At 61.6% G+C, this 27,979-nt stretch overlaps 2 protein-coding genes across 3 annotated transcripts in view; one reads left to right on the top strand and one right to left on the bottom strand.

The window, feature by feature from the left end:
• Abcc6 (ATP binding cassette subfamily C member 6) overlaps positions 1–14,485 on the top strand; it is a 39,563-nt gene extending 25,078 nt beyond the window's left edge. The window contains exons 19-31 of the mRNA XM_077802618.1: positions 11–185; positions 1,391–1,475; positions 2,845–2,965; positions 3,724–3,931; positions 5,036–5,346; positions 6,284–6,483; positions 7,106–7,232; positions 8,213–8,314; positions 9,169–9,315; positions 10,672–10,830; positions 10,913–11,079; positions 13,569–13,763; positions 14,059–14,485. Of these exons, the coding sequence (XP_077658744.1) occupies positions 11–185; positions 1,391–1,475; positions 2,845–2,965; positions 3,724–3,931; positions 5,036–5,346; positions 6,284–6,483; positions 7,106–7,232; positions 8,213–8,314; positions 9,169–9,315; positions 10,672–10,830; positions 10,913–11,079; positions 13,569–13,763; positions 14,059–14,167 (2,106 nt within the window). The 3' untranslated portion in view covers positions 14,168–14,485. The remainder of the gene's footprint in view (positions 1–10; positions 186–1,390; positions 1,476–2,844; positions 2,966–3,723; positions 3,932–5,035; positions 5,347–6,283; positions 6,484–7,105; positions 7,233–8,212; positions 8,315–9,168; positions 9,316–10,671; positions 10,831–10,912; positions 11,080–13,568; positions 13,764–14,058) is intronic.
• A 3,689-nt stretch (positions 14,486–18,174) lies between these two features.
• Positions 18,175–27,979, bottom strand: part of Abcc1 (ATP binding cassette subfamily C member 1 (ABCC1 blood group)) — an 82,605-nt gene continuing 72,800 nt past the window's right edge. For both annotated transcript variants that reach the window (XM_026409278.2, XM_026409279.2), the window contains 8 exons: positions 27,587–27,786; positions 26,129–26,255; positions 25,494–25,595; positions 24,846–24,992; positions 23,592–23,750; positions 22,465–22,631; positions 21,563–21,757; positions 18,175–19,630 (listed from right to left, as the gene is read on the bottom strand). In XM_026409278.2, coding sequence (XP_026265063.2) covers positions 19,522–19,630; positions 21,563–21,757; positions 22,465–22,631; positions 23,592–23,750; positions 24,846–24,992; positions 25,494–25,595; positions 26,129–26,255; positions 27,587–27,786 — 1,206 coding nt within the window. In that variant the 3' untranslated portion in view covers positions 18,175–19,521. The remainder of the gene's footprint in view (positions 19,631–21,562; positions 21,758–22,464; positions 22,632–23,591; positions 23,751–24,845; positions 24,993–25,493; positions 25,596–26,128; positions 26,256–27,586; positions 27,787–27,979) is intronic.

Raw genomic sequence — 27,979 nt, 5'->3', positions numbered from 1 at the left:
CCCTGCCCAGACGCGGATCCTCGTGACCCACACGCACCACGTGCTGCCCCAGGCCGACTGCGTCCTGGTGCTGGCCGACGGGGCCATTGCGGAGATGGGCACCTACCAGGAGCTTCTGCGGAGGAAGGGGGCTCTGGCGGCCCTCCTGGAGGGAGCCAGACCGCGAGCAGGCGGAGCCCAAGGAGGTAGAGCTGGGCTTTGGGGACTCCGTCGCGGTTCCTGCCACCCTAGGGAGGGCTCCGAGGGTCCCTCCCGCTGGCGCACAGTAGGTGTGGGCCCAGGCCTGGAAGCAGATGGCTCTGCAGGGGGTCACCTCTGCCCCAGGCAGAGCCCGAGGCTGCACCTGGCCCCTCCGTCGTCACGGGCCACCTCGCCCCTTTCTCATGGCCCCACCAGGCACGGGCGTCCCCACTGCCATCTCACAGACAGGACACGGAGGCAGAGAGCTTTAGGCCCTTCGCTCAAGGTCACAGGGGAGAACTGGGGCGTGTTCAGACCCGAGGGTCCACGCTCAGAGCTGCCTCACAGGCCGAGCGAGGTCTGAGGTGCCTGGGCTCTGGACCCACCAGAGAACCCCGAGCCCGCTGGCCAGCAGAGAGGTCCCCAGGCAAAGCCAGCCCTGCCAGGCCGCCCCCGAGAGGGCCAAGCAGCAGCTGGTGACAGCTCGCTGAAGTCTGGAGACAGTGGAGGACACTGAGTCCAGGAGTTGAGGACCTGGTCCAATGTGACACCCACGGCTGATCCGTGGCAGGGCTGGGACGTGAGCCCAGGCGACGGGACTCCGAGGGATAAGCTTTTAACCACAAAGCGCTACGTGCCCTCCCTGGGCACCTGTGTGGCGACAGCTGCTCAGCACAGGCCCACCCTCCTCAGAACCCTGTTGGTGCACAGTGTCACCACCCAGGAGCTTCAAGATAGAATCTGCCCATTTGTATCAGTCCATTTCTGCCGGGTCAGTGCTGTGTGACAAACAGGCCCCAAATCCCAGCAGCCTGCTTTGGTTACTGGCCCCTCCTGGAGAGCGGGGGAGAGGTCCTTCCTGGGGGAAATGGCACCTGAGGTTGGGCCCAAGTTGTTCAGAAAAGGACGTTCCAGGTACCAGGAACTGCTTGAGCAAAGGCACTGGGGAAACCGGAGGCCGCTTGACCTGCTCAGTGCTGCTCCTCCAACCCCAGGGCCCGGCAGGTGCTCAGGGAACATGGAGGAATGAAGGGTCCTGGTGAACCCAGAGGGGTGCAGAGAGAGGACACCCCCACGGCAGCAGGAGCCAGATCAGGGGGACAGGTGCTCAGAGGTCAAGGTCACGTTGCACCGAGTGTCAAAGCTGTGACCCTGTGGTGGCCCTGTCACCCTGTGACCCACCGTGTGACAGAACTCCCTTGACCTGTAGGAACGGAACCTGAGGCCAGTGCTGGTGACCCTGGTGACCCTGGTGGCGCCCCTGGAGGCAGGAGACCTGAGTGCGGACCAGAGGGGTGAGTCCACTGTGGTGCTGGGTCCGGGAGGACCAGGCCGAGCACGAAGCAGGGACCACCTGTGACCACAGGTCTCTGCGGGAGTGCCCACAGCCCCCAGCTGCTCGGGAGGACAGGACACCCAGAACTCCGTCAGTCCCCTGGCCCAAATGATGAGGTCCCCCGAAGGCCAGTTCACAGGGTGGACGGTCTGTCCGTTGACGTGATGAGGCCCTAAAGCGGGCCAGGGACTCTGTGGGAGCAGTCTGCCGGCCAGAGCGGGCAGCCCGCCTTCCAGGACAGAGGCCCACGTGGCCTGGCCGGCCCCAGCCGTCGCACTTGGACAGACAGGCAAAGGTCAGGTCGGCCAGGAGGCGCCACTGGGCGCTGGACGGTGACGAGACAGGAGCAGTCGCCAGGAGGAGCTCTGCTCCCAGCCCCTGCAGCCAGGGCCCATGGGACTCCCCCGGGGTGTGAGCAGAGGACCTGACGGTGCCCTTCCTAGGAGGCGCCAGGCGCCTGGACTTTGGTGCCCGCTGGTGGGGGGACATGCAGGGGGCTTTGAGGGTCTGTGGTCCTTGGGGGTAGGAGACTAGGCCCAGGCCCCCTCCCCACCCCACCCGAGAGTCCTCAGCAAGATCCGGTAGGTGGGTGGGTGGGTGGGTGGGTGGGTGGGGAGACGTGCTGGATGGATGGATGGATGGACCAATGGATGACTCCCCAAATGGAAGGTTCCAGGTGGGCACATGGATGAGACATGACAGACGTCATCTCCATTGCGTAGCTGGGGAAACCGAGGCACAGAGTGGCTAAGTCAGCCCCTCGTCCTCACATGAACATTCAAGGAGCCTCAGCTGGGCACAGAGGCCCACACCTGTGATCCCTGCTATTGGGAGGCTGAGGCAGGAGGATTGCAAGTTTGAGGCCAGCCTCGGCCACTTAGTGAGACTGTCCCAAAATAAAAGGGGCTGAGGGTGCAGCTCAGTGGTAGAGCGTCCCTGGGTCCTACGAAGGAAGGAAGGAAGGAAGGGAGGGAGGGAGGGAGGGAGGGAGGGACAAAGAAGGAAAGAGAGAGAAAATAAAAGAAAAAAATTCTTTATCATCTGAATTGTGCAGTGCAGCCTTCTGCCAGGCTGGACCGACAAGTCTTAGAGGAAACAGAAGAAGCAAATCAAATTTTTGCAGCAAATCTTAGGCAAAAATGAAAACAAGGTCTGCTCTGGAGAGTGGGCTTGGTGACTCGGGGACCTAGATGGCATTTAGCATGGCCCACAGGGGTGACAGGGGCAGCTGGGAGCCAGTCCCAGGGCTCGGTGGCACCCACGTGCTGGGCTGGGTGGCCCCACCACGGGAGAGTGGCTGACGCGTCCTCCTTCCTGCTAAATGACAGGTCCGTCAGGTCGACCCCTGGAGGGGACGCCACCACTTCTGAAGGCCAGATGACCGTTCTCCAAGATGACTCTGAGAGGGCAGGGTGGCCGGCAGCTGAGGACAGTGTGCAGCGAGGCCGGGTAACCACCAGCGGCTGCCTCTCCCAGGCCCGGGTCCCCACAGATGCTGCACGGAACGGGGCGGGGGCCGGAGGGGACAGTGACCTTTATTGAGCACCTGCTGAGTCCAAGCAGGATTCCAGACCCTCGTGACTCTCCGTCCTCTCAGCCGCCCTGAGAAGGGACAGGTCCGTTTCAGAGACAGAGAAACTAAGGTCTGAGAGCGTGAAGGGCTTGTCCATCTGGCCCACCCGGGACCGAAATCTAGGGCAGCCCAGATCCAGAGCTCCGGCTGTTCCTCCCTTCCGGGCCTCTCTGCCTGTCCACCTCATCATCTACCCACCTGCACCCTGTGCCCACTCCCATTCGTCCCCCACCCTCTGTCACCCCATCCCACCCTCTGAACACCCAGCCATACGTCTGTCTGTCCACCTGTCCCTCCATCCATCCATCCATCCATCTGCCCACCCGCCCATTCACTCCTTCTTGGTCCATTTGCTTCTCCGCCCGGGGCAGGGTCTGGGCCATGGAGGAGGGACACGCCCTGTCCTCAGGGTCCTCCTCTTGGAGTGAGCAGAGAGACGTGCCTGTCCCCAAGGAGGTGTTCAGGAAATCTTCCCAACCGGAGCTCACCCGGACGGCCACCTCGGAGCTTCGCGAGGCCCCTGGGGTCCACAGCAGAGGGGGGTCCCCAGGCCGGCAGGAGGGCGGCCTCCTGGGGAGCACTGAGGTCCGCCGTCCCCCGCCTGCCTGACCCGCCCCGGCCTCGTGTGCTGCAGGTGAAGGCCACCGTGTACCTGAGCTACCTGCGGGCCGTGGGCGCCCCGCTCTGCGCCTACACGCTCTTCCTCTTCCTGTGCCAGCAGACGGCCTCCTTCTGCCAGGGCTACTGGCTGAGCCTGTGGGCCGACGACCCCATCCAGGCCGGGCGGCAGGAGCACACGGCCCTGCGGGGCTGGGTCTTCGCGCTCCTCGGCTGCCTCCAAGGTACCCCTCGCCCGCGTCCCCCATTCCTCGGCCTCCTGCTCTGTGGCGTGGGGCTCCCTGTCCCCCCGTGTAGCCTGTCCCAGGACCCAGAAAGACCTGTGTCCCTAAGACGGGGCTGGGGTCCTGGGGGCGGTTGGCAGGACACAGCCAACCTCTTCTGGAATCCTCAGACTTTCTCCCAGTCGCTCCTCACATGCAGAGGGCAGCTCTGTCCCCTCCCCAGCCAGACCCGTCCTCACAGACACGCCAGGGCCACTGTCACCGCCCATCTTCCCCTTTCTTCAAATGTTGAAATCCCGCCAGGTGCCGGTGCACACCTGGAATCCCAGCCACTCGGGAGGCTAAGGCAGGAGGATTGCAAGTTTGAGGCCGGCCTCAGCAACTTAGCAAGGCCCTAATGAACTTATCGAGACCCTGATCAATTTAGCGAGACCTTGTGTCAAGATAAAAACTAAGATGAGTCGGGGCTGCGGCCCGGTGGTTAAGCACCCCTGGGCTCAATCCCTGTACCCAAATCAATTAGTTAAAATGAAGTCTCTGCTCCAGCGACTGCAGGTTCACACGCAGTTGTAAGATATAATGGGGACAGACCCTCGCACCCTCCGCCTGACTTCTCCTGGTGGTGACGTGTTGCGGAATGACCGCTTGTCCCAGCAGGGAGGTTGGCCTGGGCAGTGCCCTGACCGTATTCAGAGGTGCCCAGGGTCACCTGCAGACGTGGACGTGTTCACGAGGATGCAGTTTTATCCTTGGTGTCGCCACCCCCCCACTCAAGGGCAGGACCCACCATCGCTGGTGGCTGCCACCCCCCTGCCTGGTGGACGTGTCCACCTCTGTCTTCACATCCTCTTGCCCGTGTCCACTGTCCCCTTTTAAGGACACCAGACATTCCGTGGGCCCCGTCCCAAGTCCGGGATGGCCTTTAATGACATCTGCCAAGACCCTCTTTCCGAATCGGGCTCCCTCTGAAGTTCTGGGTCGGCGGGAATCTGGGGGGGCGCTCTTCGACCCCCTGGAAGGGGGGTTCATCCAGGCGGGGTCACACGGTGGTGGCCCGGGTAGGGCCCCCGGGGCTCGGCCTCGCGCTGCCTTCTCTCCCTGCAGCCGTCGGGCTGTTGGCCTCCACGGCCGCCGTGGTGCTGGGCGGCGTCCGGGCGTCCCGCCTGCTCTTCCGGGGGCTCCTGTGGGACGTGGCCCGGTCACCCATCGGCTTCTTTGAGCGGACGCCCGTGGGGAACCTGCTGAACCGCTTCTCCAAGGAGACGGACACGGTGGACGTGGACATCCCCGACAAGGCCCGGGCCCTGCTGATCTCTGCCTTCGGACTCCTGGAGGCGGGCCTGGCCGTGTCCACAGCCACGCCCCTGGCCCTGGTGGCCATCCTGCCGCTGCTGGTCCTGTACGCGGGGCTCCAGGTAGGGAGGCTCCCGGGACGGCGGAGGCCACCTCTGCCAGCCCCGTCCCTGGGCAGGACTCAGTGTGAGGGCCCCTGGGCTGGCCCTGGATGAACCCCAGGGCGCGGGCCCCGCGGTCTAATGTCTAACAGCGGAGGCTCTTTAGCTCCCCGACCACCTCGTGTCGGACCGCGTCCTGCTGTTGCCGCGGCTTCCTCTCCACCCGCTGGGAGCCGGGCAGGGGCCCCGGGGCCTCCGCGGCGACTGGATCAGGCTAGACTCTTTCCATTGCCGGGACCGGACACCCCTGGACTTGGCCCAAACCAAAGACCAGACAGGAGTGGCAGTGGCTTGCACCCTGGTGTGCGCCCAGCCACCCCCAGACACCTGCGCTCTGGGGTCTCAAAGCGCAGCCCCAGGAGCAGCATCCGGACCAGCCAGGAGCTGGGAGGGACGCGCCGTTGTCGGCTTGGTATTCAGCAGGTGCCCAGAGCCTGCCCCGCAACCAAATGCCACGCATCACGTGTGGCCCGGGGTGTGACTCCTGGGATGACCAGGCGCATCGGGTTGACCAACTGCTTTGCTCCCACGAGGACCTTCCCTAAAGGGAAGCTGACCTCGGTGTTGGGTAGTGAGCCTCCTCAACAAGGTTGGTGGTGTCTGAACCTCGGCTTTTAAAAGATAACGAGCTGAGGGGATGTCACAGAGATCCCGATTGAGTCGGTCTGGGACATGGAGGTTTTCAAACCTCCCCAGATGATTTTCAAAAGGATCTTGGAACTCTGATTCTGCAAGGAGATGGGAACCCAGAGAGGGCAAGACACTGGCCCCAGGTCACACAGTAAGCTGGTCACAGAGACTGGTCTAGAGTCTTGCGCTGGGGGCTCCCTGGGCCTCTGGAACCATCTCTGTGTGTCTCTGGCTTCTCCCTTCCCCGACCCTCCCCCTCCTGCCTCAGAGCCTGTATGTGGCCACCTCGTGCCAGCTGAGACGACTCGAGTCGGCCAGCTACTCGTCTGTGTGTTCCCACGTGGCCGAGACGTTCCAGGGCGGCACGGTGGTGAGGGCCTTCCGCGCCCAGGGCCTCTTTGTGGCTCAGAGTGACGCTCTCGTGGACGAAAACCAGAGGGTCAGTTTCCCGCGACTGGTGGTCGACAGGTAGGAAGACCCTGGGGGCAGAGAAGACCCCGTAAGCCATCGGTGTCTGCAGAGGGGGACCTGGGGTCATGCCGTGTGACTAGAGCGGCCAGGGCTCTCTGAAGCCACGGCTGGACGCCCTGGACGGTCTCTGGGCTCACACAGTGAGCGTACGGGGCCTGGCCCCAGTGGTCCCCCACAGCCAGGGAACAGGACTCAGAGGAAGGAGCTCGGTGGCCAGGCCACTGGACCAGTCTCTGTTGCCTTGGCAACAAAGGAGCTGCTCAGCATCCCTGGTCTCCAAGCTTTGAGCACAGTCTCAGGTTCAAATCCCGGCTCTGCCACTTACTAGCTGGATGTTCCTGGGCAAGTTACACAATCTCTCTGAGCTTCATGTACCAACCCGGAGCCACCTCAGGGCGGTGACAGGATTAAATAAGCACTCAGCGGTGACATTCATAACATGCTCACGATGTGCCTGGTGCTGCTCTGAGCCACCTGTATTCACTTGAGCCCATCGTCCCACAAAGTGGGTGTTATAGAGGACGGTGGTAAACGCGAAGGTCAGGAACCTACCCACGGTAACAAGTCCTTGCACCCACAGAGCACCGGCTGACCCTGCTGTCACCTGCTCCCTCTGCAGGTGGCTGGCCGCCAACATGGAGCTCCTGGGCAACGGGCTGGTGTTCGTGGCCGCCATGTGCGCGGCGCTGAGCAAGGCCCACCTCAGCGCTGGCATCGTGGGCTTCTCTGTCTCCGCTGCCCTCCAGGTACTCCCCGACCAGAGAGGGTGCGTGGCTCTCTCAAGGACACACAGCATGACTCAGGTCCAGATTCCATCCTGACAGCTTCCGGCCAAGGCAGAGCGGGGACAGACTCCTGCCAGTAGGGGCCGTCTATCACCCCAGCCCCTACAGCCAGGCGGTTAGGGAAATCCGGTACCGCTCCAGACCTCAGGCAGGGCCTTCCCGCGGGAGTCACCTGAGCCAGGCAGCTGGGACAGAGCACTGAGTGTCCTTCGAGAGCACTGACATTTGAACTCTGAATAAGGAGTGTCAGGTCATGACCTCAGTGGGTTTTGTATGAGCAAGGTGCTGTCCTAAGAGCGTGGTAAATAGTCACTCACTTAATCCTGCCCAGGCCCCCACCCAGGAGGCCCAAGGGAGAGCCAGCTGGGGGCGGGGGGCTGGGAGGGACGCTCTGAGGACCCTCTGTGGGGGGAAGGAAGCTGGAGAGCGTCAGGGCAGTGCAGAAGGGTCCCAGGGAAAGGCCCCAAGGGGCCTCCCTGACGTGTTGGAGGCTCAGCCATGAGCCAGGTGTGGCTGGGGGGGTGAGGTGGCAAGTGTGGGGTGGGGGTGGGAGACAAGGGCAGGCCGAGCGTGGAATTGACCACGGGCCCTCGTTGAGGAGCTTGGAGTGGCTCTGGGTCTGACTGGAAATCACCGGGCGCCCTCTGGGGAAGCTGTCTGGATGGAATCTGGACCTGACTCATGCTGTGTGTCCTTGAGAGAGCCGTGCACCCTCTCTGGTCTGAGGGTTTCTTTCTGCTCTGTGTGATTCCACTGAAGGCAGGGGGGACTTGTTTGGGTGGAGGCCAAATCCCATCCCTTGGGTCCCGAGTGCCCAGTTTCTCCATGTTCCTGATTCCTTGAATCCAGCTTCCCAGCCCCGGCCTTGGGGCAGTGTGGGGAGGGAGGAGGGCTGGTAGAAGCCCCAAGGCAAACCTGGCTGAGGTGTCCTCTTGCACCAGGTGACTCAGACTCTGCAGTGGGTGGTTCGCAACTGGACAGACCTGGAGAACAGCATCGTGTCCGTGGAGCGGGTGCAGGACTATGCCCGCACAGCCAAGGAGGTGAGGGGGGCAGCTGGACGCGCACCGGGCAGGGCCCAGGACCAGGTCTGCAGTGGGCTCTGGAGTCCGTACCCTTTTCTCTGTCACTAGCCCCGCAACCATAGGTGGGAGTGAGGGACAGAGCAAGAGCAATAGTGAAGATCATCAAGTCCTGCTGCCTACCTTCAGCAAGGGGCATCTGAGTGACAGGGGACCGGGGCACAGGAACAGCCATGTTCCAGGCACACTCCAGCAAGGTCACTCCATCATAGTGACAGTTACCTAGCAACAGTTACCAAGCAACACAGCGCCAAGACAGTGATGTTGGAGAAACCCGATAGCCACGTTCTAGCAACTTCAGAACCCAGAACAGAAACGTAATGTCCCGCAATGTCCCCTGACCCAGGAGAGCCAATCGGAGCCTGCCCGAAGAGTCAGCCTGGGTTCCACGCACTGTGGACACTCAGGACGGGTTCTCTGCTCTCAGTGTGCGTCCCCATGTCACAGATGAAGCCAAGGCTCTGCTGGGGTCAACAAGGATCTGTTGAGGTCACAGGACTAGCACAGGCAGGGCCAATCCCCCCACAGCGCTGTCTTGATCCTTCAAGGACACCAAGGGGAGCGTCCCCTCCTGCCACTGGACATTTTTTTTCAGCATCAACAGTGACAAATAGTAGCAAGAGATACAAGGGGGCCACTTTGGGGATGCCAGATGCAATCTGCCATGGGCCCTGCCGTCTCCCGGCTTGATTTCCACGACTCGGAGAACAGCAGTCCACGTGGCCACCTTGCAGAGGGGGAAGCAGGCGCAGGGAGGCGGCCACCCTGGGAAACCTTGCAGGGAGCCACTCTGACCCTGTGTTCCTCCTCGGCAGGCTCCCTGGAGGCTGCCCTCCTGTGCAGGCCGGCCTCCCTGGCCTCGCGGGGGACAGATCGAGTTCCGGAACTTTGGTCTGAGACACCGACCCGAGCTCCCCCTGGCTGTGCAGGGCGTGACCTTCAAGATCCAGGCGGGAGAGAAGGTGAGTGCCTCTCCCTGCACCCTCGCACCCTCGCGGAGGCCGGCTCCCGCCTGCGTGTCCCGCCGGCTCGTTTCCACACCCTCTGCCTCCTCACTGGACTCATTCTCCCCACATCTGCTCTGGGGGCCACTTCCCCAGGCCACCCTGGTGCCCAGAGGGGCCTCTCTCTTCCTTCTCCTGCTGACCTTAACTGAACACCTACTTCGTGCTGGGCAGAGCCCAACCTTCCGTTCACGCCGCTCTGTTTGCTCGGGATGGCTGCCGCTGGGCCAGGCCTGAGCTGGGGCCAGCGGTGTCACGTCTACAGGACGGGAACACCACCGCTGACCTCTGAGTCACTGTGACAGTTGACATAGCCCAGAGAAAGGACCCAGCGAGTCCCATGGACACGTGACGCTGGGTGACTGAACCAGTGGTGAGGGCACAGCCAACAAGGGGGCGCGAGGGTCCTACTTTACCGACGCCTAGTGGGGACCCTCCGCGGATGCTCCTCCCCCCGGGCCACTCTGCTCAGCCTCCCTTCTCACCTCCTCCAACCTGGTCTCCGGGGTCTGCCTTTGAGAATGTCCTTCCCCTGGTCAGTACTCCCCAGCTGCTGCCCTCGGTTCGCCAGGGCTGAGCCACCTTGGGTGGGACAGCTGCTTCTGGGCCAGCCGGGCCCTGGGTGCTGTGAGATCAGCCTTTACCTGGGGTCCTCCCGGACCCCGAACTCCTACTCACCCTTCAAGGCCCCACCAAGCATGCCCTCCTCCCGGGAGCCTCCCCTGAGCCCCACCAAGCCCACAGGGCAGCGTGAAGGGCGCCCTCTGCCTCCCCTCAGCTGCTGTGCCCCCGAGTCAGCTCACCCCACTGTTTCCAAGAAGGGACAGTGACCAGTGTGGAGCAAGGACTTTTCGATGTCTGTATTCCTTGTGCTTTAAAGTGTGCGTGGCATATGGCGGGGAGGACCCACAATATCATTTTCTAAACAGCATTAAACCCCACCGTAGGTCAGGCACTGAGTAGTAGAGAGTAAAACGAGAGAAAGGGCGGGGACGGATAAACCGATGGTCAGAGGGAAGGATGCGGGTGGACAGGGCAGCAGGTGGACGGGAGGGGGCGCGTGGCCGGAGGGAGGGAGGAAAGGCTGGAGGTAGGTGGGTGGACGGGGGGACCTGGGGGTGAGTCGGAGAGAGAGGAGGAAGCGGGGCCGGACGGATGGGCACACGGAGCGGTGGACACCCAGGTGCCCGAGGGAAGGCCCTGGACGGTCAGGTCTTCAGCGCGGGGGAGGTCTCTTCCAAAGAGGTGCCCGCGACCTGGCCTTCCTCTGGCCAGGCCTGGTCCGAGCAGGCCGCGTCCTCCCGTTCCCTGCAGGTGGGCATCGTGGGCAGGACGGGCGCCGGGAAGTCCTCGCTGGCCGGGGGCCTGCTGCGGCTCCAGGAGGCCGCGGAGGGCGGGGTCTGGATCGACGGGGTCCCCATCGCCCACGTGGGGCTGCACGCGCTGCGGTCCCGGATCACCGTCATCCCCCAGGTGCGGCCCTGGGGGGGCAGGGGCGGGCCCAGGTGGGGGGGCGTGGCCGGGCCCCGCTGACCACCGCCCCGCCCCTGGCCAGGACCCCGTCCTGTTCCCCGGCTCCCTGCGGATGAACCTGGACCTGCGGCAGGAGCACACGGACCAAGCCATCTGGGCGGCCCTGGAGACCGTGCAGCTCAGGGCCTTCGTGGCCAGCCTGCCCGGCCAGCTGCAGTACCAATGTGCCCACCAAGGAGACGACCTGAGGTACGGCCAGCCCCGCCCCCGAGGGACCGTCACCCTGTTAACCCCTGCCCCACCTGCGATCCGAAGGGTCAAGCTCCTTGTCGCTCAGTCAGCTTCTGCAAAGTCTTCAGCCCACTCGGTATTCATCTGGCCACCAAGATATCCTGGATGTTGGCGCTGACCTCACGGCCCCCGGGGCTCCGTGATCTCAGGTGTCGGCCTTTGCTTTAAAAAAAATTTTAAGTGTGATCAAAACACACAACAAGACTGTTTCATCTCAACCTTTGAAAATGCACAGCTCTGCGGGGCGGAGCACAGCTGCCAGTCGGCCAGCCCCAGTCCACGGAGGTCCCGGGGCGTCCCCTGGTGCCTTCACAGGGTCTTAGCTCGGGCAAGGCCACCCTGGGGTTGGTAGGCACTGATGTGCATTCCTCAGGACAGAGCCCCGTCATTACGCCATGCATGAGAGCCACTCACAGGACTGGTCTCAGAACTCCTCTTGCAAAATGAAACTCTGTTCCATAAGCACTAACTGTCCATCTCCCCTCCCCCAGCTGTCCATCTCCCCTCCCCCAACTGTCCATCTCCCCTCCCCCAACTGTCCATCTTCCCTCCCCCAACTGTCCATCTCCCCTCCCCCAACTGTCCATCTCCCCTCCCCCAACTGTCCATCTCCCCTCCCCCAACTGTCCATCTTCCCTCCCCCAACTGTCCATCTCCCCTCCCCCAACTGTCCATCTCCCCTCCCCCAACTGTCCATCTCCCCTCCCCCAACTGTCCATCTTCCCTCCCCCAACTGTCCATCTCCCCTCTCCCAGCCAGCCGCCCCTCTGCCCCCTGTGGGTGGGTTTGACAGCCCGGTCTTCAGATGAGTGGACTCAGAGGAAGGGCTGTTCGGGCCTGGCTTATTTCACTAGCACAGGGGCCTTGATGTCCTCTGTAGCTGGGGTCAGAGTCTCTCTCCTTTTTTATTTTTATCTATTTTTTTATTGTAGATGAACGCCATAATTTTATTTTGTTCATTTATTTATTTTTTAATGTGGTGCTGAGTTTTGAACCCAGTGCCTCGCATGTGTGAGGCAAGCCCCAGCCCCAGAATCTCCTTCCTTTTTAAGACTGAATAATATTTCACTGTGTGAAATGTCCCCAGTTGATGCACTTACCTGTCCACAGGTGTGGATGTGTACGTGGTCGCCACCTTTTGGCTACTGGGAATCACTATGCTATGATCACAGGTGGAGAGAAGTTTGCAAACCAAGATGTTCTGCATTTAAACCCCCTGCCCCGAGGGTGTCGGGAAAGGTCTGTGGGTGCGGTGGCTTCGGGCAGCGTTATCTTGGTGGGTCAGACGCCTGGGCTCAAATCCAGGCTCCCCCACTTCTAGATGTAGGACCCCGGGCAGATTGTCTAATGTCCTGGGTATCAGTCTGCTCATGGGTAAAACGTGTCTAACGGTACCAACCCCGGAGGGGGCGAGGACAAAGCAAGTGGGTGAAACTTCATGGTCTGCAGGAAACGAGAGTCATCAGGGGAATCCTCAGACACGTTCTCACGAATCCCATCTCACAGAGTCGGAAGCCGAGGCCTGAGGCTTGCCCAGGGCCACCAGCTTGTCAGTGGTGAGGCTGGGGAGGGCCCAGGCACCAGGTGCCCACGTGGCCGTAGTAGGATCCGACTCTCTGACGAGTCCCTGCTGAGCCGGGCCCCGTGGCACCTGCCTGCCCTCCCAGTGACTCCACAGGCTGAGGCAGGAGGATTGCAAGTTCAAGGTCAGCCTGTCTCAAATAAGAAGGGCTGGGGGTGGAGCTCAGCGATAGAGCACCCCTGGCTTCAACCCCTGGCCCTGAAATCATAATCATAATAATAATGAGGAGGCCCTGTTATGTGGACCAGCTGGTTTACTGAGGCAGGAAGCCCAGCATGGCAGGAAAAACCCAGCCAGGCTGAGTCCCCCGAGGCCAGTTCCTTCCTGGGTCCAGGGCCTCACCAGCTGTGTGACCTTGAACTTGAACTTCCCTATCTACAGTCAAGCAGCAGCTGCACGCTGCGGTTCTCTCTGACGAGCACCCACTTTTGTATGACTGACCCAGGGAGGGAGGGTCCATGAGTCAGAGGTCCTGGGTCAGAGTCTGGCTCCACCAGCAGCCAACACTGTGACCTCCCTGGGCCTGTGCCCTCCCCTGCCGGAAGCAGAGACCAGGACCCAGGGATGTGGTCAATGTCTGCGTGACACCCAGAGGGGTCTCCTGCATGACGTCAACCAGGGAGCAGAAATAGCCACGGAGAGAGAGAGAGGGTAGCCCTGTCACAGGTGGGGGACCGAGGCTCTGGATTTGAATGACCTCCTACAGTCAGCCTGCTCAAAGACAGGAGGAAGGGGGCGCCAGGCTCACCCTGGGGACCGGCCACCTAGGCCTACTCCTGCAGCCGCCCAGGGACCCGTGGGTGGGCAGGCTCTGTAAACTGTGACCTGCAGCAACCACTTCCAGCTGACTGTCCCCTCCCTGCAGCGTGGGCCAGAAGCAGCTCCTGTGCCTGGCACGTGCCCTTCTCCGGAAAACCCAGATCCTCATCCTGGATGAGGCCATGGCCGCGGTGGACCCGGGGACGGAGCTCCAGATGCAGGCGGCCCTCGGGGGCTGGTTTGCCCGATGCACGGTCCTGCTCATCGCCCACCGCCTGCGCTCCGTGATGGACTGTGCCAGGTCGGGTGCCCTCTGGGGGGCCCTCGGGGACCACCACAGGGGACGAAGGGGGGATGGGGTCGGGTGTGGAGCTGGAAGGGCTCTGGGGTGCACCGGGAAGGGCCCGGCAGGCAGCGGGCAGCACTGAGGCCCAGAGGGGAAGGGAAGAGCCCCGGACACCGGCTTCCGATGTGGTCGCACGGGTCAGGAAGCGGCTCGGGAGGTCGGAGTTCTGGGGGGCAAGCCTTGGAGCAGGGTGGGGCTCGCAGAGCTGCCTGGGCGGGGTACCAGGGCTACCCTGTCTTCTCTCCTGCAGGGTGCTGGTCATGGACAAGGGCCAGGTGGCAGAGAGCGGCAGCCCAGCCCAGCTGCTGGCCCACAAGGGCCTATTCTACAGGCTCGCCCAGGAGTCCGGCCTGGTCTGAGCCAGACCCCTCAACTGTCCCCTGGCCATCGTCAATGGCTCCCCATGGTGGCAAGTGGAGACTGCTACAGAGGGAAATGGCAGAGAAGGTGCCAATTGTCACAGACTATGGGACCCACATGGACCCCCAAGCTCCCGGGCAGCCGGGCAAGGCCCACTCCGCCCTGCCCACCCTGGGGTCAGACGACAGTGCCCCTCAGCCCTGGCTGGCCGCCAGACTCACCTGGGAGCTCACGGACAGCCCCGCGCTCAGGCCCAACCCACGTGGATTAAACCAGACTCCCTGGGGCTGGGGCTGGGGTGCCTGCAACTTTTCCCAAATGAACTGTATTTGAGATGATTCTGGTCTAACCGGCCACTTTAAGAAGGAATAGGGAGAGATCACCGTGCCTCCTGCCCGGTTTCTCCCAGGGGGGTGACATCTTGCCAAGCCCTAGTGCAAGATCACAAGCAGGACTTGACACTGATCCGACCCCCTCTGGTTCACACCTCAGCTTTGCTCGTGGGTGCCTGGGGTTCCCACTCGCACCTCCCTGGCGGGGAAATGGAGCCGTCCCACGCCCAGGACCCCTCCTGTGGCCGTTCTGCAGCCCCCACCCCCATGGCCCGACACCTGCTGATCTGTTTTCCATCGTGATAGATACTGTTAGAGCCATGATGGCAGCATCGGCCAGGAGCCAGAAGGGCCGTCCCGTGGGGCGTCCTGTTCAGCACAGTAGGTGTAGCAGCTTCCTTGGGCTCCACCTGCCAGATGCCAACAGCATGTCCCTCCATGATGGTGACAAAATTCCATATACTGCCATCTGTCCCCTGGGGGGGGGTGTCGGGTCACCTATCCTGTCCGCTGCCATCAGTCACCCCTGGGGCATGCACATGGTTGTGCTGGTACCAGGCGGGGACATGCCCAAGGCCTTGTCTCTAGGACTGGGTGCCTGCTCCCCCAAGGCAGGCCACGGGGCCTGGTCCTGATGGAAGGTCTGTGCCCTGCCCTTCAGGACAGGCACTCTGCGTCTCAGTGACAGCTCCAGTCCCCCTTTGCCAAGACGTGGGCCGGGTCCCTCGGATGCCCTCCCCGCCCCCTGTCCAGTCACCGACCCGCTCTGTGGACCCGTTCCCAGCTCTGCCTTGCAGACAGGGAGAGGGCAAGGGGTCACCAGGGTTGTAAGTGGCAGAGTGGGCTTCGTTCCCGGGTCCCTCCAACACCTGTGCTCACGCCAGCCCTCGGCCTGTCTGCTTTAGAGAAGGGCTGGCCTGCGGGGACATTCTGCTCCTCTCTGCTGGCCAAGGTCACACAGACAGGTGTGAAGGGCACAGGGGAGTCAGCCCCCGGTGCCCCTGAGTGGTCACAGGCAGAGGCTGCTATGGGTTTGGCAAACTCAGCCGGGGTCACTCCTGGGCCACCAGAGTCTCCGTCATGGACCAGAGAGCCACGTGGGGGACACAGTGGCCGGCACGTGGAAGCCCTGGAGCCACTGAGGAGGCTGCTCTTGGCTGCCGCCGTGAGGCAGTGAGAAGGCCACCCAGGGCCGGAGCAGCCCTGCCCGAGGCTCCTCCCTCTGCAAACACACACCTGTGCCTGACACGGCTTCAAGGGCTGCCACACGGCGAGCCCAGCCAAAGGAGCGGGGCACTGTGGCTTGCCCCTGATGAGACGTTCTAGGACCTAGGACCTGGGGCAGTACTACCCCTACAGCTCTTTCTTGTTTTCTAGTACTGGGGACTGACCCCCGGTGTGCTTAACCCTGAGCCACATCCCCAGCCCTTTTAACTTTTTGCGACAGGGTCTAAGTTGCTGAGGCTGGCCTTGAACTTGTGATCCTCCTTCCTCAGCCTCTCCAGTTCCTGGGGTCCAGGTGTGAGCCACGGCGCGGCCCTTACAGGCTCTTCACGGATGTGCCCGGTGAGGCCGCGAGACCCTGTCACATGAGAAGACTGGGACCCAGAGTGAATTAGTGAGCAGGGTCTCCCTGACCCCCTGACCCTCAGGTGGCCCTCCTCCTCTTGGGCTCCCTGGCATCTGCGCTCAGCCAGGGCCACTTCTGCCCCAGAATCCCCCGGGGACGGCAGCAGAGTGCCCCTCTCCCCCTGGATCTGGGGGTTTGGCTCATACTGTCTACCAGTTTCCCGACACCTCGCACCCACGTGGCACTAGGGCCCCCTGTGTGTGGTGACGGATCCCACAGGGTCCACGTGTGTCCTCAGCGTGGGGCGTGGTCAGGGGTTTTACCTCTTCTGTCCCCACACAGCCCGGCCAGGGGGCCGGGACGACCCTGGGGAGAGGACGGGCAGGAGCCCACATCAGCTCCTGGTGTCGTGGGTCACCATGGTGCTGGGTGGAGAACAGGCAGGAGGGTGGCAGTTAGGGACAGAAGCCAGGAGGTCACCGAGGAAGCCCCGGTGGGGACATCATAAGAGCAAGAGGGCGGCAGCTGGGACAGGGTGGCAGCAGAGGGAAAAAGAAGTGGCCAGGCCGGGCCGGTGGCCCACGCCTGTCATCCCAGGGCTCCGGAGGAGGCTGAGGCAGGAGGATCGCGAGTTCCGAGCTAGCCTCAGCAACTTAGTGAGGCCCTAGGCGACTTAGGGAGGCCCTGTCTCTAAATATAAAAAGGTAAAAAAGGCCGAGGACATGCCTCAGTGGTTAAGCACCCTGGGTTCCACCCCTGATACCCTCCCCCCAAAAAGGTGGTTAGATCCTGCATATTTTGGAGAAAGTACCGAATTAGCATCAGATCTGAAAGAGGGCTAGGGTGGAGAAAGTGGCCAGGACCCCTCAATGGGAGCTTGACAGACACAGAGCCCAGAGCTGGGCACGCAGTAGGTGCACAAGAAAGCTCAGCCCCCCCCCCTTCAAGACATGGAGGCACTTACCTGGGAGGGGGAGGCCTCACTCTGGGTCTCTTCGCCAGATTACACTGACACCCAGCCCTGGGTTCCTCCTGAGCACCCCGCGTCCAGTCCTATCGACCCCACCACCACCCGAACCCCGGCCCGTCCAGGGCCAACCCTCAGAGACCGTTGAGGATCTGACCCGAGACTTCGAGGCCCAGGGCCAGGCTCCAGGACAGGAACCCGCCTCCTGCCCAAACCCTCCTCACTGACAGTGAATGGCCACTCGTGGGCATGGCCACGGCCTCCCCAGCTCCGGATCAGGGGCTGCCTTCCTGATCTGCCGTCTCTGGGGCAAGCCGACAGTGTCAGTCAGGGGACAGCAGTGCTTGGGGCACAGTGGAAGTGCTAGAACGTTCCATCTGCACCCGCACTTTACGCGTGGTCTTGGCATAGCCCGAAGGTCGCACTCTCAGACTCGCCCAGTGTGAACTCAGACACCCCGTCCCACCGCCCCACGCCACGTCCACCGCGACAGGAGGAGCCTCCTCCCACGTGCACACCCGCATCTCCCAGCGTCCCCCGTGTTTGGCTGGAGTGAGGCACGCGTGACCCATCCTGGCTGAGGGGCTGTGGGGGGACAGCTGCGGGCCTGCGACTCTCAAGAGTAGCAGGGACTCATCCATTTTCCCCTCCTCGGCTCCGGGGACCCGGAAGCCAGCCCTTGAGTGGTGTCCACAGGAGCTAGCGTGCAGGCTCCTGACCCTTGTGGTCACTGTCCAGGATTCTATGACTTGTTCCTGGAGCCCAGCCTGGTCCATCCCTGTACGAAGCCAGGGTCCAGGGCAGCGCTGGCCACATGGGATTGAGCTGGGCCACAGGTTCCAAACGCACCACAAGGTCATTCTGACCAGCCCCTTTACAGACCAGCCAACAGGGCACACAGCCTAAGTGACCTCCCCACAACAGGTGACTGCGGAAGGACTCCGATTCGGCCCGTCTGGCCCCAAAGCCCAGGCTCTGTGGGGCACCTGCTAATCCCACCCGGCTCCTGGGTTCTGATGACAGTTCATTCTAGAAAGAACGCACCTGCCACATCCCAACTCCACCAGGGGTGTGACCTTTGCCAATGCCCCCAAAGAAAACAGAACAGCTCGTTTAGAAAGAAATAAAGTATTTTTTTTATGCAAATCATTTGCAAATGTCCACGTTTCCAGTGTTAAGTCATTACAAAAAGGTCTCCCAAGAAAACCTTGGATTCTCTAACGTGAAAGAATGGTATAACTTACAAAAAAATAAATATATATTCCCCTCTAGAAGAAGAAAGAGGCTTCTCTGGGTTTGAAGTCAGCAACGTGATTCATAGCAAGTATGAATTTGGGGGCAGCAGCGGGCTCGCGCCGTCTTGGGGGGTCTTGCTTTGGTCTGTCACTGAGACACCTCAAGGTCCCACTCTGAAGGATCTTGGTTTTCCTCCAAGAACACGTGGACCAAGTGTCAAAGGCAAGGCCAGGTCTGGCCGTTCCCCAGGCACGCTGCTCCTCCGCCGGACACTTCCTCCCAAGAGGTCAAACTCTTAAAGAGGGTCTTTTCCCCTGGAGCAGTACTTAAAAAAAAAAAGAAGAAAGAGTTCTTTTATCGTGGAAGGAACTCCGTCACCAGATGTCAAGTTCTCCACAGCCTGCTCTTCGGCAGCCAGCCAGAGGGCGGGGGTGAGAAATCGAGGTCTAAAATCCAGAAGACGGGATTCTTTTTGGTACCAACTGGGAGCGCGTGGGATGCTTCGTAACCGTTGGCGGACCTGCACCTCTCCCAGGTACCGCGGGGCAGAGCCGCCCTGGCCCTGGTGAGAAAAGCAGGGAGGCCGGGGTGGGAAGGGGGGAGTCGGGAGTCGGGGGCTCCGGGTCTGGATCATCCGCTGGTCCACCAAGTCCCCTCGAGACAGGGTGCAGGGGGCCCAGGTGGCCTCCGGCAGCCGAAGCAAGTCCTGGTGGGAACCATGTTGAAGTGTCGGCCTGCGAGACCAGATGGTTGGCCTAGGACTGTCCCACCTGGGAGGGCCGCCGGAGGGTCGGAAGGATTCCCACCAGGCCCCTTTCCCACGGGAAGCAGAAGGGACATCAGAGGTGACGGGAGGCGGTGGGGACCGGGAGCATCCCAGAGGCGTGGGATCCACAGGCTTTGGCTGGAGAGACGCAAGGCAGTTGGCAGCATTTGGTCACTAGCGCATTTCACACAACCGACTTCTCCAGAAGTCTGGCCACCCAAGGCCCCAGGAGCCGCAGGCACCTCCAAGGTGTGAGATGCGGGAGAGCGGGCAGGCGTGAGGCCGGGCAGGTGGGCGCGTCTGGGCGGGGGCCTCTCCGCTCTCCTTGTCTTGGAGCCAATTCTGGGCAAGGGCCAGGTGCCAGCTGCTGCCCTGTGTCCGTTCTGGTTTTGGGGTTTGGATTTTTTTGGTTTCTGCGTGGGAGGCTGGGGTTCCCGAGGACGCTGGCCCTGCGTGCTGAGTGGACGCACGGGCCCCGCGGCTCACACCAGGCCGGCGTCCCTGGCCATGCTGTAGAAGAGCCCCCGCTGCTGCAGGAGGTCCGACGGCGAGCCACACTCCCGCACCTCTCCTCTGTCCAGGACGATGACCCTGCAGGGGGCGGGCAGGCATGAGAGGCAGGAAGCGGTCCACCCGGGCCCAGGGCGTGGCTCTGGGTCGGCCCCCAACACCCTGTGCCAGGGCCGCGCCGCAGACTCCCACCCGGTGCCCGGCCTCACTCTACTTCCAACCCATGTCAGGTGGCATGAGACGGCCTCCAGAGTGTCCGCCCTACGCCTAACAGTGATGGGGAGTAGTGGGGACAGGGACATGCTCAGCTGTCCCCGTGCACTGTTCCATGGCACTGAGGATGGAACACACCGATCTCAGCACAGTCTACAGCGGGGCTCAGCAATTGTCCCCTGAAGAGGGCCAGGTGGCCTTTTCGGCTCTGCGGGTCACGTGGTTTTGGTCACGACTGTGAAAGCAGTCAGAGGTGACAGAGGACAATGAACAGGCATGGCTGGGTGTCAATAAAACTTGATGTGTAAGGACAGGCAGGGGCCAGACCCGGCCTGGGGCCGTAGGCTGCGACCCCTGGTCTACGAGGTGGTACTAGAGGGTCCAACAGCGACCACTCCCCACCTCACTTCAGACTATCTTCCTGGTGGGTCTCAAGTGTGCAGTGGGGACCTGTCACACCGAGGTGCTGGCACACCCTTAAAGATGTCTATCACCCTGCACTTGAGCCTCCAGTGGTTCACGGCACCCTAAGTTCCAGATTCCTTCTTTTTTTTTGGGGGGGGGAGTGCCAGGGATTGAACTCAGGGGCACTCGACCACTGAGCCCCACCCCAGCCCTATTTTGTGTTTCATTTAGGGACAGGGTCTCCCTGAGCTGCTTAGCGCCTGGCTTTGGTTGAGGCTGGCTTTGGTTGAGGCTGGCTCTGAACTCACGATCCTCCTGCCTCAGCCTCCCGAGCCGCTGGGGTGACAGGCGCAGATCCCTGTTGAAGTTACACGGTGCTCCCACGTCCAGCCCTGCCTACCTCTCTGGCCTCTTCACCCACCACTGTCCCCTCCGTGCCAATGTCCAGCACACTTGCCGGGCCAGCTTTCCAGCTCAGTAAGCACCTCCCCGTCTCAGGGCTTCCAGCTTAGACTCTTTCTCCTTTAGACCAAAGACTGGCAAGAGGCCCAGCCCGACTCTGGCCCCTGCCTGATCCCAGGAATCAAGTTTTATCAAGTCACAGCCACGCTGCTTCCTCTCTGTGTGGCCTGTGGCGGCTTCGTGCCACCGCCATCCGAGTTGAACAGCTGTGACAGAGACCGCTCGGCCGGCAGGTCTGAAGACACCCTGTCCCCTTAAAGAGAGGCTGCGGACTCCTGTCCAGATGGCCCCAGGCCGAGTCTGTGTTCCGCACCCTGCTCAAGTGTCACCTCGTGGGAGGGGCCTTCCCTGGCCACCGTGTTAAATCTGAGACTCTCAGCGCCCCAGCCAGGGGCTGTGTGACGGCCTTTGTGCATCCTGGGCCGGACGCCTCCGTGGCCACTTTCTCCAAAGCAAATGTTAACCCCTCTCCTTCCTGACCGTGTGGTAGGGAGGCAGCTGTGGTCCAGGCTGGGGGGGGGGGTGTATTTAATTTTTAAAAGAAAACAGAAACACTGCCGTGTGCCCCAGGTGCCGCTCCTCCAGGGTGCCATGGGCACAGGGCCCTGCGTGGCACTGCCACCATCCCCTGGGGACCTCCCTTCCGGCCGCGTCGTCCTGTGAAACCATATCACTGCTGCTCTGTTTGCTGTCCCTTGTGACTAAGCTGCCTGATCCTCAAGGCGGGGGCTTCGTCTGACAGCGTCCTGAAGGGTCCCCACCGCCCAGAGCCGCCCTGGGCAGGCAGTGGGGACAGGCGCAGTGGTGCCTGCTGCCTGTGATGTCTGAACACCTGGCACCACCCAGGATAAGGAGGCTCCGCCACGGTAGGACGGAGGTGAAGGAGGGGTGGGACCGGCGGCCGCTCAGCCCGGAGCCCTGCGCGGGCCTCACCTGGTGTAGTCTATGATGGTGTTGAGCCGGTGGGCGATGGTGAGGACGGTGCAGTCGTCAAACTGCGTCCGGATGGTGGACTGAATGAGGTCGTCTGTTTCCAGGTCCACGGCCGCCGTGGCCTCGTCCAGCACGAGGATCTTGGTCTTCCTCAGCAGCGCCCGGGCCAGGCACACAAGCTGTCGCTGCCCCACGCTGGGAAGGAAGAGGCCAGAGAAGGTCAGACCCCACGGCCCTGAGACGGGCAGGAGGAAGGAGCCGCTCTGTGCCGCTTCCACCAGGAGGGCACCCGCTCCGGGGCCGCTACCCAGGGCAGACAGCACTCATCAACCTCCTGCGTCAGCGGCAGGCTCAGGATGGGTCTCGGGAAGCTCCGAGGGGGCATCCGAGCCCTGGCCGGTTCAGAACGGCTGGGGGAGTAGATGGCAAAGGCGGCCCGGTGTCCACGCAGGCGGCCCGGTGTCCACGCATCTGCGTCCACCTCTAGGGCTGACTCTGGACTCGGCCATGGGCCTGGCCTCAGGCCAGCCGAGGTGGGAGGGCACTGCACACTGGGGCTGGCCCATCCTGTACCTCCCCCTCACAGGGACACGCCACGGCTGGGCTGCTGGAGGGTGAGCGGCACGTCCCCTCACCGCCCAGCTCAGCTCAGAGCCGACCCCCGACTCCTGAAGGAGCCCAGCCAAGGTCAGCAGAGCCCCGAGGCCGACCACCCCGGGGCGCCCACGGCTGCCACTCGCCAGCACAACCCTCGCTGGTGGTCACGGCGACAGAGTAGACGTGAAGGGACCCGGTCTGCCTGCCGTGGGGCTGGGCACCCCCCCAGGCCTAACAGACGCAGGAGGACGAGTCTCCCCACGTCTGTCGAGGGCACCCGCCAGGGCGCCGCACCCCCTGCCCACCTCAGGTTCTCCCCGCCTTCCGAACACTCGTGGTCCAGCTTGTCGGGGAGCCCCGACACGAAGCTCTTGAGGTGAGCCAGCTCCAGGGCCGTCCACACCTCGCCGTCCGAGTACTGGCTGAACGGGTCCAGGTTCATGCGGAGGGAGCCCGAGAACAACACGGGGTCCTGCAGGGGGAGAGCAGAGGGCCCCTCAGCGCCCGTCCCCCGGGGCCCGGCTGGAGCACCGAGGCGGGGCATCAGACACGGTCCCCAGAACTGTGAGGAAGAGCTCTCAGCGTCCCCAGAACCTCACCCCGGAGATGTTGGCAGTGAGAAAACAGTTTGGGAAAACCTCGGGCTGATGGGGTAAAACCCATCTTTTTCTTTTTCTTTTTGCAGAGCTCCTCAGAGTTTCCAATATGCACTCGGGTGGGGACCGTGGAGGAGGGAGAGTCCTGGGAATTCCTCCCTCGGCCCCCGCCCCCCAAAGAGACCCTTAGAGGAAACTTAAGAAAACCACACAGGCCACAGATGAGCTGCCTCTTCCGGGGATGAGCCTAGAAAGTTCTAGAAAGTTCTTCTGCCTAGACCTAGGAAGCATGAGATCTTCATCCTGACCCCATGCCGGCATCTCACTGAGGATCCTGATCACCTCATCTGCAGAGGCTCAAGTCTCACACACAAAACAGATTTGCACAGGACCTTCTCACGTCCTCCTGTGTAGCAAGCCATCTCGATGACTCACACCTGTCACGGCACAAATGTTCCGTGAACAGGCGGCACACTGTATGGTTCAGGGACTGACGTTAAGGAAAAAGGTCTGTATGTGTCTGGTGTTGGGGACTGAGCCCAGGGACTCTACCACTGAGCCACACCCCGAGAACTTGTTAGTGTTTTTGAGACAGGGTCTCGCTAAGTTGCTGAGGCTGGCCTTGAACTTGTGATCCTCCTGCCTCAGCCTCCCAGGTTGCTGGGATTATAGGCACGCACTACCATCGCCTAGCTCAGGTGCAATTAAAAAAAAAAAAACAAACACCTCTGATCTGTGATCGACAGAATCCACAGACGTCCAGGCCAACGTCCCATGGGGGCAAGCGCAGCCTCAGCAGCCCCAGGCCCCACCCCCGCGGCCCCCTCAGACCCCACCTGGGGGATGATGGTGATCTTGAAGCGCAGGTTGTGCAGGCCGATCTTGGCGATGTTGATGCCGTCGATGATGATCTCTCCTTCCGCGGACTCGTTGATCCGGAACAAGCCCAGGGTGAGGGACGACTTCCCGGCTCCCGTGCGCCCCACAATGCCGACCTGCAGGGCAGGAAGGGCAGGGGTGAGGTGGGGACCAAGGAATCCGGGCCGCCTCAGCCGCATGTGCTCTTGCTCAGTGCCTGGCCCAGGGCAGCTGGCCACCTGGTCCACCCCACTCCCTCCGCGGCCTCGCCAGCTCCCCAGAGACTCCGTGAAGGGCTGTTTAGGACAAAGAACTCCGTTCCCCTCGCCAGGCCCCCCAGGAGCTGAGGCACTCTTTGGGGGTACCTGCTGACCCCAGGCTTTCACCTCTCACCCTGAGCTGCTGAGACCCCTCGGGTTCGACTCCCTGCACCCTCTGGATACCCTATACCCACGGTCTCCACTAGAGGGAGCCGGGCTCCTGGCTCCGGGCAGTGCCTCGAGTCCCGATGTCCACCCACAGCCTCCCGCCACCCGGGCTCCCTGGCCCCTGCCAGCCACACCACGGCGCAGCCTGCACACAACAGTGCCCACACGTCACACGAGCCATGAGGATCGGCGCCTGCCCCGGCCTCCCCTGGACACAGGCCAGGGAATCAGCTCGTGGGAACGGGGACCATCCAAGCCCGTGGCGGGGACAGTTGACAGATCCATACGTGCAGAAATGCAAAGGGCCAGGAACAGCCTTGACCCGATTTCTGAGGAAATCCTAAGAGTCTGGAGCAGGGATGTGCTCTGGGAATAGCTTGGAACCCAGGGAGAGGTTTTAAAATCCCAACTTCATACGTCCCCTGAGCCGTCCCCAGCACTCCCGGTGACATCCTGTCACTCCAGCGATGGCCAACGCCAACCAACGCCCTACAGGGGCCCATGAGCAGCCGGAGTGAACTCGGGGGCCGGGTCTCCTTAGGGAGAGCCAGGCTGCAGGGGGGCCCCACGTTCCTGCTTCCAGAAAAGCAGGAAGTGAGTTTTTATATAAAACGTCAGATTTTTTTCAGGATTTGCAACGTATTCAGATCTCCCCCCTGCCCCCCAAAACACATCTGCGGTCCTCATTGGACCCTCGGGGTCCCAGAGGCAACCTGCTGGGCACACTCTGACCTGCCCTCACTTCCACCAGCCCCGGTAGGCGACACAGCGGCTATGGACGGGCTGGGGACGTCGCACACCCACCTTCTCTCCCCCTTCGATGGTGACGTTGATGTGCTTGAGAACCAGGTCCAGGTCCTCTCGGTACCGCAGCCCGTAGTCCCGGAACTCCACTCGGCCCACCTGGGGCCAGTTGCTGGGGGGCGCTGTCTCGGGGACCTGCCAGGGAGCCTACAATCACAGGGAGGGGCCGGAAGGGAGGAGACGGTGAGGAATCTCGAGTCCATCCTGGTGTCCAGGCTCTGCTGCACCAGCTCCCTCACTTCCGCAGAGCTCATGTCAGTGTGACCCCCTCCTGGCCCTGGGTCGCCTGTGCCTGCCCTGCTTCCCCCTCCTGCCGATCACTGACCGCCGCCTGAGCAGTCCTGGCCCACCGGCCCTGTGACCACAGGCTCTGCCCTGCTCAGTGCAGTCTCCTGGGGCTCGGAGCACACAGTAGGTGTGCTCCGTCAACATTTACAGACCAAATCAACACGTGAGCGGTCTTCTCCCAAGAGTCAAGGTAGGTATTGACAGAGATGGGTCAGGTACAGGATGGAGTCCCAACCGGAGGAGTACCCAACTCACCCTCCTGCTCAGGCAGAGTGGACACAGACATGGCTCAGAGGTGTCTTTCGGGCAAAGCTACACTGAAGACCAAGGCCAAAAGGTCGGGTCAGGGCCCTTCTTTACCTCCTTCTCAGTTTCTGAATACTCCTTGAGTCTCTCCACAGCCACAATGTTGGTCTCCATCTCGGATGACATCCGAACCAGCCAGTTCAAGTAGGCGGTGATCTGCAAGGGAAAGGGTCGTGTGGAGTTTCCAGCGGGAGAAGAGCTATTTTATTTTTGTTAAGTAGTTATGAATCATGAAATGTTTCAGATGTGAAAAGTATAGAAATCAGCAGCCCCACATACAGCCATCACCCCAACTTACCACACTTAGGTACTTAACTACCACAGTTTTCAAAATGACCCATAAGCTATTTGAATAATCAGAAAGGAGAGTCAGAAAACATTTCAAACTAGATGATAATATGGAAACACTATGTATCAAAAGTCACGAGGTGCAGCTAAAGCCACACTTAGAGGGAAATTCATAGTCTTAAAAGCATTTTCTCCTGGAGCTAATGCATCCCCTCAAGCCACCAAGGAATTTTATTGGCTGATGGAGAATCCTGGCCCCCCGTCCAATTCCTTTTCTATACCTGGTCTCCAGGCTCTGTACTTCTCAAATTCCACTCAGCCCCTTTCCTCCCCCTCCATATGGGAACCCGAAGACCCCCATTAGGAGACTTTCATCATCCAGGCGAAGCGACTCCTCTTACCTGCAAAGAGTAAGACACAGAGAGGCCCACCAAGCCCGCGCTGAGGCTGTGCCGGGAGATGACCGCAAACAGGGAGGCAAAAAAGACTATGAAGTTGCCAACGCACTCCAGCCTCACAGCCAACCACCTGCTCAGAGAAACAGGCCGACAGACAGACAGACAGACACACACAGTCAGCTTTTCAGAGACCTGGCTTCTGGCCAGTGGGGGGAGAGGGGAGTCCATCCGCTAACTGAAATAACTCCCTGAGAGTTCTGCAGAAAGGCTATCTCAGCTCGGCTCGTCCAAACACGCAGCCCGGCCCCTGGGGAGGAGGGCCCAGGGGGTGCCCCGTCTGTAACTCTGCACCAGCCTGGTAAGCCCAGGGATCAAAATAGGGTTCTGCAGAAGCCGCTTAGGCAAGAATGTCATCCCTGCCCAAATACCATGACCCGGCTTTTTCTCGGGAAGTCTTTAAAACACACACAGGCATAAAACACGGGGCCCCAGACATTCCCCGGACTCAGAAGCCATCAAGTGCAAGAGGCAGCTCTGGCAAGAGACGAATCCAGAGAGAAGCCTCCGTTTCTCAACCTCCCTCCCCCATTCCCAGACTCCTCCGGATTTGAGAAACATGAAAAAGAGTCCTTTGCCTTTTAAGAATATAAAGAGATGCTTCGCGGCTCAACGCTAGCTCAGAGGCCCTCCCCAGGGTGAGGGGCACTACTGTGGGGTCTGCACTTGGGAAGCATTTTTTACTTCCTTAGGGAGGTGGTGCTGGGGGTCTCCCCTCCACTATGACCCACGGGATCCACGGGACGGACCCTCGTGTGAGAGATAGTCCCGTAGACGAGCCAGATGGGGACAGACCCTCTAAAAATTCTACAAGGGCAGCTGAAGACCCTTTGTCATGGACGGTCCCTTCACCCACTTTTCTACTCTGACGGTGTAAAGCAGGCCCACGTTGGTCACGGGTCACCTCCAGGCCAATTCTCGGGCGTATGGGTTGGAAGTGGGTGAGAAGGAGGCTGTTCTAGGAATACATCAGGTTCTTGTCTAACGTCTGCCTCTCTCTGACTGATGCTCCTCACTTCTGAGCCACAACATGGTGGTTTTTTACGTGGCTCAGCTCAGTGCGCGTCAACTGTTCTGGACACACCCCCCTCAGCAGGAGTGACCGCCCCTCGTCCAGGGACGATGTGCAGCAGAGGACCTGCTGCAGAGGAGCTGCGTCCCAGGGACGGCACCTGGAGCGTGGTGCTCACAGGTGGACTCCGGGGAACTCTGTCCCCGCTCTGTCGTGCCCTGGGTCCCTGCATGCTGAAGTGCTCCCGCGTGCTCCAGGGGCCACTGGGACCTGCCCCGTCCCCAAGTCTCCCCAGCCTTTCTGCCAGGGCCCGAGTTGTGCGAGGTGCCCCACGGCACTGAGGCGAGGGGACGAGGTGCTCGGCGGCCCCGGCCCCCCACAGGCCAGCGCACCTGTTGGCCACGATGCCGGGGTAGTAGGCCTTCTGGTTCTCGTCCACCTTCAGGTCACTCTGGCGGATGAACCGCTCCTGCTCCTCGAAGGCGCGGATCACGCTGACCCCCAGCAGGGTCTCGTTGAAGTGCGAGTACACCGGGGAGCGGCTGACCGACTCGAGGCGCTTCAGCTGCCGGGAGGAGGCCACGTAGAACCTCTGCGGGTGAGGGACGGAGGACGGGGATCAGTGCCGGTCCCTGCGCCCATCCTCCTGAGGCCGTGCTGGGGCACGTCTGGACACGGCAGGTCCTCCAGGTGGCCAAGTGCTGAAGCACAGTGTCCTTGACAGTGCCCCACCCCTGTGGACGGGGACAGCGGGGATGGTGACAACAGCTAGTGCTGACCGACAG

This window comes from Urocitellus parryii, chromosome 9, assembly GCF_045843805.1.
Source record: "Urocitellus parryii isolate mUroPar1 chromosome 9, mUroPar1.hap1, whole genome shotgun sequence".
NCBI lineage: Eukaryota > Metazoa > Chordata > Mammalia > Rodentia > Sciuridae > Urocitellus > Urocitellus parryii.
The sequence above is the reverse complement of the archived record's forward strand: the minus strand, read 5'-3'. Positions and strand labels throughout refer to the sequence as shown.